At 56.6% G+C, this 18,890-nt stretch overlaps 1 protein-coding gene across 2 annotated transcripts in view; it reads right to left on the reverse strand.

Moving 5' to 3' along the window:
• Positions 1-18,890, reverse strand: part of AGAP3 (ArfGAP with GTPase domain, ankyrin repeat and PH domain 3) — a 158,191-nt gene that overhangs the window by 17,287 nt on the left and 122,014 nt on the right. For both annotated transcript variants that reach the window (XM_063324143.1, XM_063324144.1), the window contains exon 12: positions 4,352-4,525. In XM_063324143.1, coding sequence (XP_063180213.1) covers positions 4,352-4,525 — 174 coding nt within the window. The remainder of the gene's footprint in view (positions 1-4,351; positions 4,526-18,890) is intronic.

The raw sequence follows: 18,890 nt of genomic DNA on the forward strand, positions 1-18,890 counted from the left end.
CACACTCAGCCCCATTTCACGGGGCCGCACGACACCGGCTCCAGCTCAGGCTCCTTAGGCAGGGTCTGGCTGGACGCGCTCTGCACTGGGATTCACCCAGGACGATCGCACAGAGACAGCGCTGGCATCTACGTGGCCGGGACAAGCGTAGAGACATCAGCGGGGGCAGCCCGACATGCCAGCCCTGCCGCGCGTGTCCCCATCCGTACTGCTCAGCTCAGCCTCCCCACGGGGCGACACGCGTGCTCGGGGAAGGGACGGGCCTGGGAAGGGCTCTCGGGCCCCCCGGGTGCAGATCTGGGTCCCAGGATCCGTGGTGCTGCTGCAGAAGCCCGGATCCCCCCCGGCACCGCTCTGCCAGACGAGGTGACTGGGGTTGCCACACTCAGGAACCTAAGCATGATGGTCTCAATAGGCTTCCGATACGGAGCTGAAGAAGCTGCATCCCCAGCAGCAACGCACCAAATTTATCCTCAATCATACTGTTCCTTACAATTAATAGCAGAATTAGAAACAATCAGGGAGCTGCCTAATTACTGTCAATTAGAGCGCGCTAATCAAGCTCCGATCACACACACACACGCTGCCGCTGCACTCACCATTAAATGTCAAATTTCATTAGAGACCAGCAACAAAATCAAAAGCCTGACATTCAATTTCAGCAGCACACACAGCGCAGGCTTCCAATCAGCATAAAAATGCAGACTCCGGGGAAGGCAACGAGGCGCAGGAGCCCTCGCTGCACTGTTAACCCTCTCCGAAATGCGCTCCTGCCTCTCCGCTGTCCACCCACCCTCAGGGCACCTTCGGAAGCTCCGCTCCCAGCCCGCTTCTCTCCCGGGCAGCTCACCGTCCTCTTTGCAACAACCCAGTGTCTCCCATCAAGTCCTAACCTCCAATTCCCACGTTTCCTGGCACCTGAAATTAAGAAAGCAATCACAGCGTCTAACAAGGGCAGCGCCCTCCAGCAGCGGGGACTGCCCGTGACTTGGCAAGCCCTCCCTCCTCCCGCTCCGGCCTGGCCTCTACCCTCCCTTCTCAGCCCGGCCCGGTCAGACTGGCTCTCCGGGGCTTGGTCTGTCCCTGTGTGGCGAGACAAACAGCCAACATGGGAGGAGAGGGCTACCGGCAGCGGCCAGGAGCTGCCCCGGGCAGAAGTCAGGCGCGGCCGGTGCATCCCTCGCTCGGCGGGGAGAGGATGCGGCGTCGGAGCTCTTCCACCTCTGATTTCTACATTTGACACACGCTAGCAGGGTGTTTCTGCTGCTATTTATCCACAGGGAAATAGCTCACCCTTGACAATTAAGAGAGATAAATCTAATAAATTCAGACTCCATTTTTATAAATATAAATTACTGGCGCCGTTCAACAGGACTACGCTTAGAGCAGGTGTGAGGCACCTTCATCTCCAAGCCTGGGTGTCGCAGGGGACCTGAACTTTCTCGTTGGAGGCTACACGTGATGCATCCAGCTTTCCTCTGCTGCCCAGCTGCTCCCCAGGACACCCCCGGGGCCCAACCAGGCATCCTGCCCCCGCTCCAGGCTCAGCGTGAGGGTTCGTGCCCTTCTGCAGCTCCCAACAAGTGCCCGCAGGCTGCGGGGAGCCTGACACCTCCCGCTCCGCGGAGCAGAGATGGCCCATGTCCCCACGCTTCTTACTGCCCATGAGCTAAAGCCACAGAGCTGGGGGCTTCCAGGGCCCTCAGCGGGATGGGACTGCAATGGGGTGGGGGCAGAACGTGAAACATGCTTCCTCTCCAAGATGAGGTATTGCTTGCTCTCCCTCTTTTTCTCCAGCAGGACAGAAGACAGCTCCTCTGACCCACCCAGGGACTTCCAGGTCCCCGGCTCACCACGGGAACCTTCCACAGGCACACATGGGACCTCCTGCTTCCTCCCTCCAAACCAGCTGGCCTTTTGGGCAGCCCCGGGGGCCCCACGGGTGGGCTGTGGAGGTCCTCCCATAAAGGACAAACACAAAATGTGCTGGAGCATGTTTACCCGACCTGTACGGCCCGTCCCACCCCTCTTCCGTGTGCTCTCCAGAGCACAGCTGGAGGAAGCTTCCCAGGATCCGTGGGGGCAGCCTGCACCCTCTGCGCATGCTGCAGGTCTGCTCTGGGCAGAGAAATATCCCCCACCCTGCCCCGCCACGTAGAGCTGCAAACCCAGCAGAGAGCTCAGACCTGGGCTGCCCGGACGCGGCGGCACAGCCGGGGTTCAGGTGTGGGAGCGAGGGATGCCGGCGTCGGCTCCGCTCAGCCCTGCAGCGGAGGGGCGGACCTGCTGCGCATGGGAAGCACTGCCTGCACCCCAAGAGCCCTCTCCCTCCTCACACCGAGAGCCCACTTCTCCTGCCGGCCGCCGGCCGTGCAGGCACGCAGAGCCCGGTCTGCTCCAGCCGACGGGGACGGCAGTGCAGGGAGCCGCTCACCGGCCGCCTGGGGCCAGGGGTTTGCTCCAGGGGCTCTGCCTGCCCTGGCCCTTTCTCGACAGCCCCGAGCGGTTCTGCGATGGGAGACGGGTCGGACATCGCTGCTGTCCCCGCCAGCGCAGTGGTGAACGCGCCGCCAGCTGTGAGCTGGGCGATGGACTGTGAGGCTGCTCCAGGAGGCCACCAGGCCAGCCGGGCTGGTGGCCCCCCACATGCCATGGACCCTTCAGCACAGCTGGGCAGTGACATGTCTCTGGAGCACTAACATGGGTCAGGGCAAGGCAGGGCTGACCCACCGGGCTCGGCATCCAGCACGGTGCAGCAGGACCCGGGCAAGGGGACGAGCGGCCATCAGCGCTCGAGACACACAATTAGCGGTGAGTCGTCATCTCACCCCTCCACGTCACCGGGAGAAGCTGCAGCATCGCAGCTCACGTCAGTGCCAGTCTCCGGGTTACTTTGCACAGGAGAGGCAGATTGCTTCGGGCGGCCGCAAGCGCAGCAGGATCCTCCTGGGGACAGGGAGCAGGGCTCGGCTTGTCCTGCGACACCCTGGCCAGAGCCAGGGCAGGCAACCACACAGCCCAGCCATGCCGGGCCCCTGGCCCCGGGGCTGGAGGCTGTCCGGAAGGGCTGTGACACAAAATTCACCTGGGCAAAGGACACACGTGTGCCGACCGCAGCACTGCCTGCACGAGCGCCCGCAGGCCTCGCTGCTGCGTGTCAGGGGCACGGGAAGCTCCTGCCACCTGCGCGCACGGCTCCCGTGGGCAGGGCACGGTGCTGCCGGCGGCGGGGGCACCCCTCTCCCAGAGCCGGGCACCGTCCCCGCGGAGTCCCAGCAGACGCGGCCGTGTCCAAAGCGCTGTGCAGAGCGGCCGCCCCCTCGCACCCCGCTTCCTCCCAAGGAGCGGAGGCCGCCCCGCTGCACCCCGTGTCCGAGGCGAGGGGCGGGGGGGCTGCCGGCACATTAATGCTCAGAGCTGCGCCCTTCCGCTCCCGTCGCCTGCGCTGCCCCATCAGCAGTAACAGTCTGATTAATTCGCTTCCAGCAGGGAGCTGATGGGGCCAATGATGGAGCCGCTGCATCAGGCGCGCTGAAATTGATAGTTTTTCACAGTTACAAATGAGGAGCCTCCTCAGCTGCAAATGGCGCCCGCACAGTCGGACTCCGGTAATGATCATAAAGAGGCTCTCTTTAAACTGCGAAAGCCCCTGGGACCGAGCGGGGGGGCGGCTGCCGCGCTAATGAGAACTACAAGGGGCGAGCAGGCATGGAAATGGCTCCTCCACTCTTGATGTGCATTTAACTGCTTTTTTAGTGCGGCGGCAGAGCCAGGAACGAAGGAGTGATGAATGCAGCACAAAAGCATTTATTTTCCAATTCGGCAAAGTGGCTACGTTGGGAAATGTATGAATTATTTTAATTCACTCAACTGTCCTGAAACATCACAGAGAGCGAGTGAGCGTGGGGGGAGGGGGCGGGCCGTGCTCAGTGTGTGCTCCAGAGACAGGAATTACTCCTATCCGTTCAACTGCCCCAAAATCTGGGCGCTGGGGGTGCCGACGAGGCGCAGAGGTGGGGGAAAGCAATGGTAACTCCTCGCAGGGTGAGCCGAGAGCGGGGCTGGCGGAGGAGTGAGGTTGGAGCAGTCCTGCCACGGAGCAGCATCCCTCGGCTGGAGGGGGACTGCTGTACCGTGCCCGGCGGGAGACCTTCTCCCCCTGCTTTGGACACCGCCAGCTGACCCTCGCGAAGGTGGACAGTCCCAGCAAGGCCCCAAAGAATGTGTCCGACACCCAGGAGAGCAAGCTCTGGGCTGGCAGCCCCAGGGCAGAGCTCAGGATGCCCCACCACCAAAACAACCCTCCCCACCTGCTGCAGCCGGGGGGAGCGGGGTGAGAAGGGATACTCACAGGGGTTGGGGCAGCTGCCGGGGATAGCCACGGCCTCGTTCCACTGGTCCGCACTGGAGACGGAGTAGGAGCGCTGGTGCATGCCGTCGGGCTTTGAGCTGAAGCCCACCAGGTTGATGCCGCTGATGGAGCGCTCCGAGTGCAGGGAGGTACTGCTGGTCGAGTGGGGAGCACCTGCGAGAGAGACGGAAACTTAGCACGGAACCACCACTGCTCTGCACCACGGTGGGAGAAGGAAAAACTGTCCTCTACCCGATGTGACGTGCCCCGGGGGGGCCTTGCGTGGGGACAGGCTCGCTCTGGCTCTCCTCTCCCAGGGGGTGCCAGCGCATCCCCCCCCAGAGGTGCTGAGAAAAGAGCACTGCCCAGCACGCTCCGCCTCCCAGAGGGACGCCCAGCTTGGCGAATTTCAAGGTAGCGCCCCCAGACACAGAGCTGGGCACGCTGGCACGCAGCTTCCCCCTCCAGACAGACTTCGCAGCTGGGTTCACGCTCTGCTCACCATCGTCACCACGGCCCCAGGCACCGGCACAAACACAAACCCACCCCACAGCCCGTCTGCCCACCACCGCTCCCTCACTTCACTCCTTGCCCGTCCCTAGCAAGAAATACAACCATGTTGGAGGCACTAGGAGCGAATGGAAAATCACATGGAGGACGTCAAAGGGACAAGCAGGGAAAGAGATGTCTGTAAGGTGGGGATCGTGGGTGGAAAAGCCTCTTCCCACTAGCTGGAAACTCCTTTATCTGAGCCCAGACCTTGAACCCCCCGGGAAAGGAGTGGTTTTGGGGCTGGAGGCTGTCACAGGAGACAAGATCACTCAGAGATTCAGAACGGGTCAAGTGTTTCTGGATTACAAGAATATCCAGAATTTCCAGAATAGTAAACGGAGCAGCTCTGACAGCGAGCAAAGATCTTGCTGCTGAAGGCTGCAGGCAATCTGTTAAGGAGGATGACGCTGCCCTAGAGGGATTACCCCACACCTGCCCACTACAAGCGCTCCCCCATGCCTTCCTTCAGGGCATTCGGCTCCAGCCACCGCAGAGCAAGTGCTCTGGGAGCTCAGGGGCGAGCAAAGGGTCCCTTTCCCTACTCTGAAGCTACCTGTCCTCCTTCCAGGCCCGGAGGGGTAGATGCAGAGCTGGGACTTCCGCACCAGCCCTCCTGGCCACGGAAGAGGGCAGGGCCCATTGGGCTCCGGCCGCAGCGTGCCCGGCTGATGAGACACACGTCCACAGCCCGGCCCGTCTGCTTGCCCCAGCCCCGCCAGAGCCAGCCACCCCCTGGCCACGCAAGGAGGCGGGATAAGATAAACCGGGCAGCTTGTTTCACGGACTGGTGTGAAAGCAGGATCCTTTCACAGAAGCAGGCTGGAGAGCAGGAGCAGGTCCCCAGCTGGATCTGCTACAGCCAGCACAGCTCACCTGACCCTGTCCTCACTGCGCAAAACCTGCCTCCCTTTGCTCTCCCAGAATCCCAGCACGGCTGAGGCTGGCAGGGACCTCTGGAGGTCGTCCTGTCCCACCCCTGCTCAAGCAGGGCCACCCAGAGCCAGGTGCCCTGGCCTGTGTTTGGGTGGTTTTGAGTATCTCTAAGGACAGAGACTGCACCACCTCCCCGGGCAACCTACTCCAGTGCTCAGCCACCCTCCACAAAGAGCAGGGCCCTGAAATCCCACGTGTAGCCCCAGATTTTGTACATAAAGTTACGCTTCTGTCCCTGCTGTTTCCATGAAAGCCTAAGAAATGTGATTTGAATGTCACTGGTGCCTGAGCGCTGCCTGAGGCTGCGAAGTGCCTGAAATGACAGCTCAAGAAGCCCAGATGCCCCTACAAAAGGCGGACCAAAGGCGTGCGCTGAACGGAGGGGTGATGTGGGCCATCAGCCCTGCACCAGGCGTGCCCTGTGTTCGTCGACCACACGGGGGGTGCCTCCCACCCTCCTCTTCCCACCCTGGGCCAAAAATCCCCCGTCCCTGCTGACTGTGCAGGGACCATCCGCGAGCCCTGTCTGCGGATCCTGCTGCCCGGCAGTGCCGACGCGGGGCTCGCCGGGCCCTGCAGCCCCGCAATGCTGGGGATGCTGCCGGCTCGTCTGCCTCCATCCCGGCTGCTGCACGCTCCCCCTCCCTCCCCTTGTTCAGCGCCACAGAAACACGTGTAAAACCATGACACTGACTTTGCCTCTAATTAGCCCTTAATTTACAAGACACACTCGGAAGGGTAATTAGCTGGCGCTCCGCTCCTGACTGCCGCATCCATCTCCTCTCGCCTCCTCGTGGGAGGGAGCCTGCTGCCACTGGAGCAGGGACAACGCTGCTCTCCCGGGACCGGGAAGAGCTGGGTTCCGGGAACTGCACTGCTGGGCTGGGATGGGCTCAGACGGGATGCGATGGATGGGATGGGATGGGATGGGCTGCCCCCAGAGCTCAGGCAGTGTCCCCAAGCCAGGCTGCACTCACCGCACGTGTCTACGGCCAAAGCCACGGAGGAGAAGGCGGCACACAGCAGGAGAGCAGCGTGCCTGGGAGAAGCTCCTCCAGCAGAGAGGAAAGTCCTGCAGAGCCCCAGGGAGCCTAGATTCACCCCCTGCACCTCCACCCCAGGCACGTCCCTTCCATCACTCCTCCGAGGAGAGCTGCCACAAATGCCCCAGCCCTGACCAGCCCCAGGGACACGCTGTCCTGCTGTGGCCAAGGCACCCTCCAGACCTGCCCCCAGGGAGGGACCTCCTGTGGCATGGCGTGGTGCGTGAGGCCGGGCAGCGGGAAGCAGTGGTGGCAGCAGGAAAGGAAAGGGCTGCTGTGGTCAGACTGGCAGAGCAGAAACCCCAGGTGCCTCCAGAGCCTGCCCACAGCCCCGCTCCGCTGCGGGCGGCCACCCCGGAGCATGCCGTGCTGCCAGGCAGGCGGCCGCAGCTGCAGCGTGACCCGCACCGCGTCTGAGCAATGCCAATGCCTGGGCATTGCGTCTGAGCAATGCCAAGCGTGTGCAGAAGAATCATAGAATCATAGACTCGCCTAGTATGGAAGGGACCTTTCAGATCATCTGGTCCAACCATCAACCCAACTCTGACAAAAACCATCACTAAACCATATCTCTGAGCACTACGTCTGCCCGGCTTTTAAATACCTCCAGGAATGGTGCCTCAACCACTTCCCTGGGCAGCCTGTTCCAATGCTTAATAACCCTTTCAATGTAAAAATTGTTCCTAATATCCACCCTAAACCTCCCCTGGCGCAACTTGAGGCTGTTTCCTCAGAAGACACACTCGGGAAAGCTGCGAGATGTGCTCAGAGCCCGGACCCCCCGGCCCCGCACAGGTGCCCAGCACGAGCCGCCCGCATCCCCCGCCCGCCTTGCTGCAGCACGAGCCACGAAAAAGTGGCACCAATTGGAAAACGTCATTTTGAAATGAAACGGCACTGCTACGACTTCCAGGAACAGCTTCTGTCAGCCTCTGTGGTCTCTCCAGGAGCTCCCTGCACTTTACTCCTCCTCGCAGCCCGGCCGCACGCTCGGCTCACCGACCTCCCCGCTGCACCGGTCCGGCTCGCCCCAGGGGTCTGCAAGATGGTCCCAACAAGGCTACAGCCCGCAGGAACTGCGTCCCTTTGGAAGTGACACCACTGGCAGTGGCTGGCTATGTTCCCTTTAAGTCAGGCAAGCAAAGTGAAAGGTGAATGAAAGGCTGCATGTGAAATACTAACTGCCTCTCTGAGACAAAGCCTCCAGGAGCTGAACTCTCCCTGACCCTGCCCACACTCCCTCAAGCAAAGCTCTCCCAATCGCTGTTTCCTCAAAACCCAAAAAAAAGAGATTCATGTAGACGTGTCAGTGTGACCTCACCAGCAGGCAAGGCTTCATGGTGCCTTTTTAAGTAAAGCCTCACCGATGACATGGCAGTAAATGGAAAAAGACCTAAAAACAGAACATCATTTTTCTAAGCGTGGGGTGCGGCAGCCTGGCCGCTTCAGTAACGCACTTAAAGCAAAGTGGAAATTCTTCACTGAGGTGCGGATGCACCCTGGGTAAGGGTGAATTAGCAAAAAGGGGTAATGTCAGTTGGGGAGGATTCGCAGAGTCACTTTAGGATCTTTGGACAAAATCTAATATTTGCAACAGTGATTTGGCAAAATAATACATGGGTTCTGGTGAAATTTCCTGGTGACGTTAAGTTGGGAGCACTGCCAGTATTTTGGCGATGAAGATGTCGTGCAGCACTAGATGATTCTGAAAAGCGAGCTAACAAAACCACAACAAAATTTATTTAGTACGAGATGCAATGACATGTACTCTGGAACTAACAGGCCTGATTCAGGAAATCCTGGGAAACTACGTACCGCTTTCCATGGGATTTGGATCGCACCCCAGTGACAAGAATGTCTGCACTCGGCTGGGGCTCTTGACTGGGAGCACCGGAAGAGGAAGAATTCTGCAAGTTTTGCCTCTTCACAGTGTCCCCAAACCACGCCACCGCCGAGGCCGGAGGGTTGAATGTCATCCCAGGTGTGCAAGATGAGGTATGTCTCGCGAAACTCAGAAACACGCACACTTTCTGCTCAAAGCGGGTATGATACCTCACCTAGATCCTCATGCACAACCTACCACCTTGAAAAAACCTAATTCAAGGTGGAATGGGTACAGAAAAGAAAGGTGACTTTCCATTCCCACTAACCCCATTAGCCTGTCTGTCCACACCCTGAACTACTGCAGACCGCCAGCAACAGCAACACCACGTGCACGGGTGTGCTAAGTCACGTATTTTTTTAATAGGAGTAATACAGAAATACCTACATCCTTGACAACTTCACTGAGAAAAGGACTACTTCCTTCTCTTCCTTGCCCACACAATAACCTGACCAGCACCGCGGAAACCAAGCCGTGACATGCTAGCTCTACCTCCTGCCACCAGCATCCAACACCTGCTTCTGAGCAAGCTCCCGGAGAAGCCGGGTGTCTCCTGATGCACGTCCTGGTGCCGAGTATCTGCAGTCGGCCAGGACATGGAAGAGAGACCTCTTCAGCGGATGGATGCGCTCTGTGCGCTGACAGACAAAGGACAGATACCAGCGATTATGGTCCTGGGCTCATCTCTTTGCTGCGTTTGATGCTGTCAGCCCAGGAATATTGCCGTTTCAACCGGAGAAAGCGGACAGGCTCCCAAAGGCTCATCCTCTTAGGCTGATGCACACAGCAGGCCGCAACGCAAAAATGTCTTCACACCCTCAGACCCCACCTGGTGATACCTCAAAGGCAGAGCTGTCTCTTGTTGGATTTATTCAACATGAAAACGTGGCCAACAGGGGAACGGCCAGATGGCAGCTAAATTTGGCTCTGCTCATGGATGCGGGTCACCGTTTTCACTTGAGCAGAAGACCGGGCCTCATCCCATGGATACAGCTTGTCCCCAGTTCTTCAGGCTTCCATCGTTTCTCAGCTGAACTAATCCACCCCGGTCTTCATCCGCGTATGCAGCCACCCCTAGCAGAGGCTGAGGCAGTGGTGGCCGGTGTTTTTAGAGAAGGCTGGTTTAGAGAAAACAAGGCCAGGCCGGACAGGGCTTGGAGCAACCTGCTCTGGTGGGAGGTGTCCCTGCCCAGGGCAGGGGTTGAACTGGATGATCTTTAAGGTCCCTTCCAACCCGAACCATTCTGTGACGCTGTGATTCTAAGACAGGAGGCTGGCTGGGTACCTCATCTCAGCTAAGACTGCCTGTATGTTCTTCGGGAGAACATCTGTCCCTTCATGTTTCTTTCCCCCCCAGAAACATGAAGGGACAGATCCCCGACCACCTGCACCCGTAACCTCCCGAGGCCCTGCAGAGCTGAGGGCACGGACAGACAACTGCCTGCAGTCATGTTTTGTGAGGAGCCGCTGACTGTCCGTCCCCACGTCAGCTCTGCGCTCCTGGGCAGATGGGTGGCTGCTACCAGGCCCTTACATCGGGGAAGAATCCAGGCTGGTTTGGGGGCGCAGGATGTGCCAAATTTCAAAGAGGCACAGGCTGGACAGCAGTTTGGGAACTCCCCCTTGTTTTATGGCCAAGGACAGATCTTTTCTCTGACGTGCCAGGCCTTGCTCCGGCGCAGGAAGAGGGACGCCGCTGCCACGCCGCAGCAGAGACTGCCAGTGTATGGCACGAGATGGTGACGGCACCACCCCAGGACGGGGTGAGGACACCCTGCCATGAAGGAAACTCTGTTTTCTCCTGTACTGCAGTAGGCCAACAGCACACCGCAGATTAACGCTGTTTAGGATCTGCCAAACCATGTCCCAAAGAGTCGTCAGTTACCACTACCCACGAACCAAAACTGTAAGGTACTTGTTGCCAACTGATCATCATTTATTCCAAATAAAAATCAGAATTACTGCAAGTCACCTTAGTGTACTGACTCCCAAGCACTGTGTTGGTCTCTGCAGCCAGAGCACGTCTCAAACGTCCCCGAAAGCCATGTGTGGGGGGCAGCCGTAGCTGCTCTGGACCCCAACACGTTGCTCCTGGGTGCGCGGAGCGGGCTGGACGGGGACCCAGCTCCAGCTGGTGGGAAACTCCTCAGTCCCGAGAAACCAACTGGTTCCGGAGGGGAGGTGAGAGCCAATGAGCCTGGTTAAGCTGACTGCCTGTGAAATCCCTGCTGGTAAAGACATAATTCACCACTCTCCATCAATGGGCAGTCAGCTGCCATGTAGGCAGGAATGCAGCCGTCCTGGGAGCACCCCGCGACTGCCTTTCCCAGAGCCGCCCCCACTCTCGGAGCAGGTCTGGAGCCAGAAGAGCCTCTGTCAGGTTGGTTTTCTGAACCAAGCACCACATGCTGTTTTGCTGGATACACTTGGTTCCTTCCTCCTTGAACAATTCCTACCAGTAACAAGGCCAAAAAAACGTAGGCTAGCTCTTACCAACCAGAAGCACCAGGATGGAGACGAGTCATCTGAAAGACATCAACTCCCAAGTTCTCCTTGGGAGATGGCAACAACGTCAAGCACCTATACAGCCCCACAACCACATGGGGCATGTTGTGGGACGACAGATGTCCTTCCCAGCTCTGCTAACACCAAATGTCTTTGAGAAATCACTGATCCAAACTGCAGGCGACCAAGGTTTTCTAGCCCTGCTTCTTAGCAAGGCCGTCAGGATCTGCCACAGCTTGCACACAGTGGGAACCATCGCCTTTCACTGGGCCTCAGAGATGCTCTGACACAGGGGAATCTCCCTCCTTCCTCAGCACTGCATTCGGGGAGCACACTTTTGGACATACGCACACGGTAAGTGACTATGTAACACCCTAGCTCCTACCAAAGCTCATCTGTGGTGGGTACGAACTGTCGGGAGAAAACAGCTCTGCGACGTCCAGACATCTCTGGGGGGACTGAAGACCCAAGCTGCCTGCAGCAGGATGGGAAGGGCTGACCACGACACGGTTACCATTTGATACTCTCATCTCCCAACCAAAACTCAGGGGTACATGAGACATGCCAAGGCATCTCAAGCCAACACACCAGACTCCTCTCTGGTTCAGACGGTGGCCGACTCCACGCAGCGTTAGCAGGACCCCAGCAAACCGGGGAAGCCTGCGAACAGGTACTGACTGCAGTGACGGCTGCCCCCCGCAACCCTCAGGCACCAAGAGCATGCCGACAGCCCAGGAACCACGGGTGGACGCAGCTACCGAGTCCTTCCCCATCCTGAGCTCTGCTCGGATCCGATACCAGGCAGAGCCCGCGGAGCTCGCGGGAGGACTCCCCGTCTGCCCGCCGTGCAGCTCCAGCGCCGGGGAAGGGCGGCCGGAGCTGTGCGGGGAGGAGCAGTGGCAGCACACCTGGACAGGCAGCCAGAAGCAGCCCCCTGGTTGTCTCATCTTTTCTGCATAGCATAAAATTACACCATAGGTCTTCCACTAATTTACTCCTCTCTGAACCACAACGTACCTTTTAGAAAATCTTCTAATCTTGATTAGTATATTGTCAGTGACAGAGAAATCACAGCAACTCTTGATAAGTAGTTCCAGTGGTTAATTACCCTCACTGTTGAAATTTGCACCTTATTTCTTCTAGTCTGAATTGTCTTGCTTCAGCTACCCATCACTGGATCTGGATATATTTGTTATCTCATAAAGAGCTCTCCATTACCAATTTTTTATTCCTATACAGGTATTTACAGATGGTGTTGAAACAATCTCTTAACCTTTTCTTTGATAAACTAAACAAATCAAGCTCCTTGAATCTTTCACTACAATGCACATTTCGCAAGTATTTCGTTGTGTTTACAGCCATTCTCCGAGCCTTTTCCAATCTATGGCTTTCATTCTCATACTGTGCAGACGTGAAATCCATGAACTTCAGCCCTTTAGAAGTGCTCTCCAGCCCAAAACTGTCAGTCACCATCAACACTTCAGAAAGACCTTGACCACACCTTCCAGAATTCCTGAACTAAATAATTCAGACTTGCTGATTCAAACACGTCTAAATCTCCTACCTGCTGTTTAATACGCTTCCTAATTACAGTTGGAATATGAAGAATTCATCATTCTGTGATAAGATACATCATCTTGCCTCTTCCCAGACACCGTACAGAAGTGTTCACTGAACACTTCTCTTTTTTTTCTTTGTTAACTGTTCTACTATTTCCGCACAGTAATGAACGAATGCTGGTTTTAGGATTCACTAGTTCCTAATAAACTTGAAGAAAAACTTTTCACTGTCTTTAACTCTGCTGGTTATCTTCTCTGTATCCCCCTGTGCAACCATGGTAATGCAGGCTCCTGAAACCAGCCAAGAGAGGGGCAGGTGAGCTGGGAAATGAGCTTCAGATACTAAATCCAGCCCTTTTACTTGTATGTTACGTGGAGTCTCCATGAAACATGTAAAAGTTGAAGGTTAGGAACTTGGTACGATGTAAGAACAGTGACTATTCCCATGATTCACAGGCTAAAAATGCTGTCATACGGTGATGAAGATGCTGTGGACAAGGCAGCCACTTCGGCAGAAGCTCACCAAGCACCGGGCACGAGACGAGTCAGAACGTGGTGGTGTACGGGACCCACTGCATTTCCACGCCACGCTGCGGAGATCAGACCAGGAAAAAGCACCAGGGAGGACACAGGAGCTGCCTTGAGCTCAATGTTTGGGTCTGTGTTGGAGAAGGAACCGAGATGCAAGATTTGTCCTTCTTTCAAGCGAGGCAGCTATGAGAGCGAAGGAAAGTCAGGCTTCCCTCTAGGAGAAGGGCAGCAGAGGTGACAGAGTCGGGCAGAAGCCCCTCGCTAAGCAGCTCTCAGATGTGGCAGGCGGTGTCCGTCCTCCCCCCGCGGAGGCAGGGACGTCCCTATGGAGACGGGCGGTGGGCAGCTGTGCCCAGAGCTGTGGAGTGCCGGAATTCTTATCCTGTTGGCGACTTTGCTCCTAATCAACAGCATAATTTGCTAAATGCATTTAGCATCTTCCCTCAATTTGACCGGTACTGACCATGGTCTGGGGAAGCCGGGGAGGCACAAGGTGCACGATTTCTCCGCAAGCAATGAACCCAGATAAAACGGTGAAACGAGCCCTTTGTGCAGCTGTAACCAGAGCAAGTCTGGGAACGTCAGGAGCTGGAATGCTTCCCACAAAGCCAAAAGGGTCACTTTGAGGGCTGCTCATAATTAATCACTCACGGCGGATGTTAGTCGGCGGAGCTCTGGCAAAGGGCTAAATGGCAGCCGGAGCCTCCACCCGTGGCTCCAGTTGGCCATGCAGGACCACACTGGTGCTACCAGCTACCTGCCCACCGGAGCTTTCAACCTCTGCCCAATACTTACCGATTACTTTATTATGCTGCCGTTACTTTTATTGCCTTTTATATACATACAGATACGCAGATGCACAAAATGCGTTGGCACAATACAGCCTGCTCCCCTCCACTTTCTTTTGTTCCTCTGCATTCTTTGCTATCTGGACAGAGAGAGAATGATTAGTTTACGTCTCCTCCTAACCCAGATTAGTACATGTTTAAGCAGTGCAATCTTCCTTTTGATTTTAACTTTTTGGTATCTAGTAAAATGTTCTTTAAAAACTCCTAATTATGCTTCACTTTTTTTTTTTGTTTAAGTTCTTTCTCCCAAATGATCTGTCTCATAATTGCTTTCAGCTTTGTGAAATTGGCTCGGATATATATTTTTGTGTGTGTCTGCATGTGTGTGTGTTTAATACTCTATTTCTGATTTGAATTTTACTCTGCCTGAACACCAGTACAACAAAACCAAGGTTACTTTTACTTAAGCCACTACTGAATTTTCGTTTAGTGATTCGTTCTCCCCATCTGCTTAGACGAGGGTAACTGTGGCATTCCCCACGGGAGCTGCATTGCTTCTTTGGACCAGCAGGATGCAGAAAGCGTAAGGAAGCTTTAGTGTCACCTGGCTGAGTCCTCCAGTGAGTATCACCATGAGAATGTAATTTACTCTCCACCACGTTACAGTGAAATACTTCAGAAACTGCTTCTGAGACACACGGACCAAAGTGCTGGGAAAGAGCACACGGATGAAGGAAAACCGGTCCTTGTTTCGGATCTCTCTCCTGGTCTGTTATGTGACTAGAGGTGTCGCTTACAGTCTCTGTAGAAACCTGGAATCGTGAGCTGCAGAAAATGTACCAGTAATACTGTTTAAGACACAAACCAGAAATGATACCGTGCAGCTGAAAAGTCCAAAAGAGATCACCAAGACGACAGTGGGAGACAGATGCTAATGACGGGCTGCAACGATACGAATCGTCGTCTGCATTTACAGTGGGAAGCGGGAAGACGAGTCTGATACAAAACCGCAGGAAGGAAGGAAGCAGACCCAGAACTTTCTGGGTTTGCTGCAGAAGTGTGGACCTGCACAAGTAGTGCAGTGAAATGATGAAAAACCGGCATTTGCACACAGCTCACGAATGCCAGCGACTGAAAAGGCCGTTCAGCTTACGCTAGAATTGTATTACGTCTTCTTACTAACTTCCATTTCTTAAGCACTCACTCATACCATGTCTCATGCACGCCTGCTTGCTCTGCCCACAGCGGCACACAGCAACACAGCCACCGGGAGCGCGCAACGCCCGGAGAGACCGCGGCTCAGCCTCAAGTGCTGCCCAGGTCCTTAGGAGGGGACAGAGCCAGCACGATCCTGCCTGGAGCAGCCGAAACACAGCCCGTGGCTCCGGGCAGGTCCGTAACAACAGCAAGATTCAGGCGTATGAAAACCTCTACTTGCAGCAAGGCCATGACAGGATGACCCTATCCCTTGTCTGCTGGCAGTGGGTTTCTGCTCTGGGACCCCTTGCTGGGCAGCCCTGTCGCCCCAGTCTTCCTTGGCAATGTGGGGCAAATTATTTATACTGAGGTTTTCACAGGTGGCTACTAATTATACCCTCTCCATTCTTCCAGGTGCCCTGTGCAAGACACCCAGAGCCAGATGTTCAGAAATGCGGGATGCTTACAACTACAATGGCAGCCGATGGGCTGGCTGGCTGCCCTGTGCGACGAAGCTGCCCATCTGGCTTCCCTCGGCTCCTCCACCGGCCCTGGGCACGGCTCTGATCATCACAGCGTTTGTCTGCCCCGCTCTTCTCTCCTCTCTGTTCTTCCTCTCCTCCTCACCTTCTCTGAGGCTTTTTTCCCTGCTCGGCCCCGCAATGCACAGCTCCTTTAGTGTTCTAGCAAGTAATAAGTGTATCAAGTCCCAGTAATTATCTCTAATTAGGGTTAGTGATTATACTGTTGGGTTGGAGAAAATCAATCTCTGGTTTCCCATCGGGGAGGGCAGAGAGAGCCAGGGTGGAGAGGGGAGGACGTGCTGGCAGCTCCCTCCTGCACTCCCGTTCCTCCCATGACCATCTCCCTGCCCACGCCGGTACCGGCGCTGCTTGCCTGGGGGACCAGGAGCCCTGCGGGGGGGGAATGGGTCAGAGCGATGGCAGCTGGGGCACCGCCTCGTCCCTTTGCCAGGCAGGACACGGAGGGGGCAGCCCAGCCCAGGGACGCACAGCAGAGCCCAGCGCAGCTGGATGCTCTCACACCAGTGGCCACTGGTGCTGGAGCGTGTCCAGAGAAGGGCACCGGAGCTGGTGAGGGGTCTGGAGCAGGAGTCTTGTGAGGGGCGGCTGAGGGAGCTGGGGGGGTTCAGCCTGGAGAAAAGGGGGCTGAGGGGAGACCTTCTCGCTCTCTGCAGCTCCCTGAAAGGAGGGGGTAGCCAGGGGGGGTCGGGCTCTTCTCCCAAGGAACAGGCGATGGGACAAGAGGAAATGGCCTCAAGTTGCGCCAGGGGAGGTTTAGGATGGATATGAGGAAAAATCTTTACACAGAAAGGGTTGTTAAGCGTTGGAAGAGGCTGCCCAGGGCAGTGGAGGAGTCGCTGTCCCTGGAGGGATTTAAAAGCCGGGCAGACGTGGCACCGAGGGACATGGGGTAGTGGTGGGTTTTGTCAGCGTTGGGTTGGCAGCTGGACTCGATGATCTGAAAGGTCCCTTCCAACCCAGGCAATTCTATGATTCTGTGACCTCCACCTCCAGGGCTGCACCTGCAGGTCCTTCTCACGGGGACACCGGGGCTGGCACACAGCCTGCGTCTGGGGCAAGATGCAGCATGGGGTGCTGGAGCGGCAGAGGCCGAGCTCCCCGCAAGGGCAGCGTGGAGCAGAGACCTGAGAAGGTCCTACATCTCCTCTGGGCACAGGGTTCTTCAGGCGACAGCAGCCCACCTGAGCGATGCTCTGCAGTCGGAGCAAAGCCCAAGGTCACAGGTACAAGTTGTACCCCAGAACGCTTACCCTGCGTATGCTGGGAGGACGTGACTGCTGACCATGTGTGACACACCACGGCTGTGGCTGAAAGGGTAAAAGGTAGAAGGGCTGGACATGCTGGAACACGCTGGAATATGAGGGTGAAAACCGAAGAGGAGCACCCAGAGCCGTCTGTCACACACCAGAGAAGCTGCCTTTTGAGAAAACTCACAATGAAGTGTGCGCACGATGCCCAGCCTGTGAGCCCAGCAAGCTGAGTGCTCACACCTGGGTGTGGACAGACAAAGCAGAGGGATGGGCGAGCTGCTCTCTAAAAGATGGGCAAAGACAGGACACGTTCTGGACAGAAGCCTCTGGCAACTGGCTGTCCAAAATGGAGAACGGCAGCCAGATTTCCGGCAAATGAAGCCCGCAAGAAGAGCAGGTCTGAAGCAAGAAGGTGCTGCCCTTCTCCCCGCGCTCGTATGGAAACCCGGCCGCTGGGCAGGAGCCAAAACCTCATTTTCATGGCTGGGCCACGGCTTCTGCAGCTCCCAGGGAGGGCGGGAGCAGGCAGCTTTGCTCCCAGGCACGATCGCCGGCTCACCGGCTCCATAGAGGAGCCACGCTCTGGCAAGGGGAGCAGGAGGTCCTTCTGGAAACCAAGAGACAGATGAAGCCACTTAATACGCGCAGGATAGTTGGGTCATCAACCCTCTGAGAATGGCAGCATCTTTGCAGACGTCTGCAGAGTCACCAGTAAAGCTGGAAAAGGGTAAAACGGTAACAGTTTTTCTGTATGACTGAATAGACGACCGGTATTTTCACATAATAGCTCAAGCACAGATAAAATGGCCTTCATACGTAACGAGGACAGGCTCTGGAGGAACATGAACTGGCAGCAAGGAGCTGCTATAGACTGTGCATGGACGGCGGGTTTTTGTGAGGGATTTCAGCTGCGGTGCTGCTCGCCGCTCTGCCTCAGATACCCCCCGTCTCTCCTCTCTTGGCTGGTGCAAACACAATCCAATTTGCACAACTCAGTAACAGCTTGGCATGTTCGCGCAGAGCCCGGGATACCTCAGCGGAGCAGCTCGGTGTGCCTCTCCACAGCCCGCAGATCAGCAGTTTCGGCTGATGCGCCACAGCACGCCCCAGTCCAGACCTGCAGTGTTGGTGTACACCTTTGCCACTCCAGATAAACCTCAAACACCTTCGCGTATCTGATTTCATCCCTGGGAGGAAGCATTTCCTTCCTCCCACAAAAGCAGACTCATTCTGGAAAAACCATTCAGCTGCCTACCCACAGGCTAGAGTGAGTCAGCGGCCGTCTAAAGGGAGACAAAACCGCGGTAAAACCTAAGGATGCAATAGGCTGCAGTGCCATAAATACTACTGACACCGTGACACGGCACGTCCCCGTAACACCCTGTGACAGTGGCCTTGCTCAGCAATTGAAGAAGCACGACACAGTGCTGCACTTTGTCCCTGGGACCACGGGGAGGGTACGGGGCACGCTGCAGTGGCAGGGCTGCAGTGCCCCTCTGGGACGCAGGAATTCTCTGCGTAGCCATTCCTGTTCCACAGACGGAAAAACTGAGAGACCGCAAGAAGCCGTTTGCCATCACCCTGGGAGTCCCCAGCCAAACCAAGAGACGACCTGAGTCTCCCAACTGCCATGGTCCTGCACAGCCCTGGAGCCTGGGACTGGCGGTGGGACGGCCAGCCTTCCGAGGCACGGCCGGCAAGCACCTTGCTCCTGGGTCTGGACTCTACTCGCACGTCCATGGAGACCGTGTGGC

Source organism: Chroicocephalus ridibundus, chromosome 2 (assembly GCF_963924245.1).
Source record: "Chroicocephalus ridibundus chromosome 2, bChrRid1.1, whole genome shotgun sequence".
NCBI lineage: Eukaryota > Metazoa > Chordata > Aves > Charadriiformes > Laridae > Chroicocephalus > Chroicocephalus ridibundus.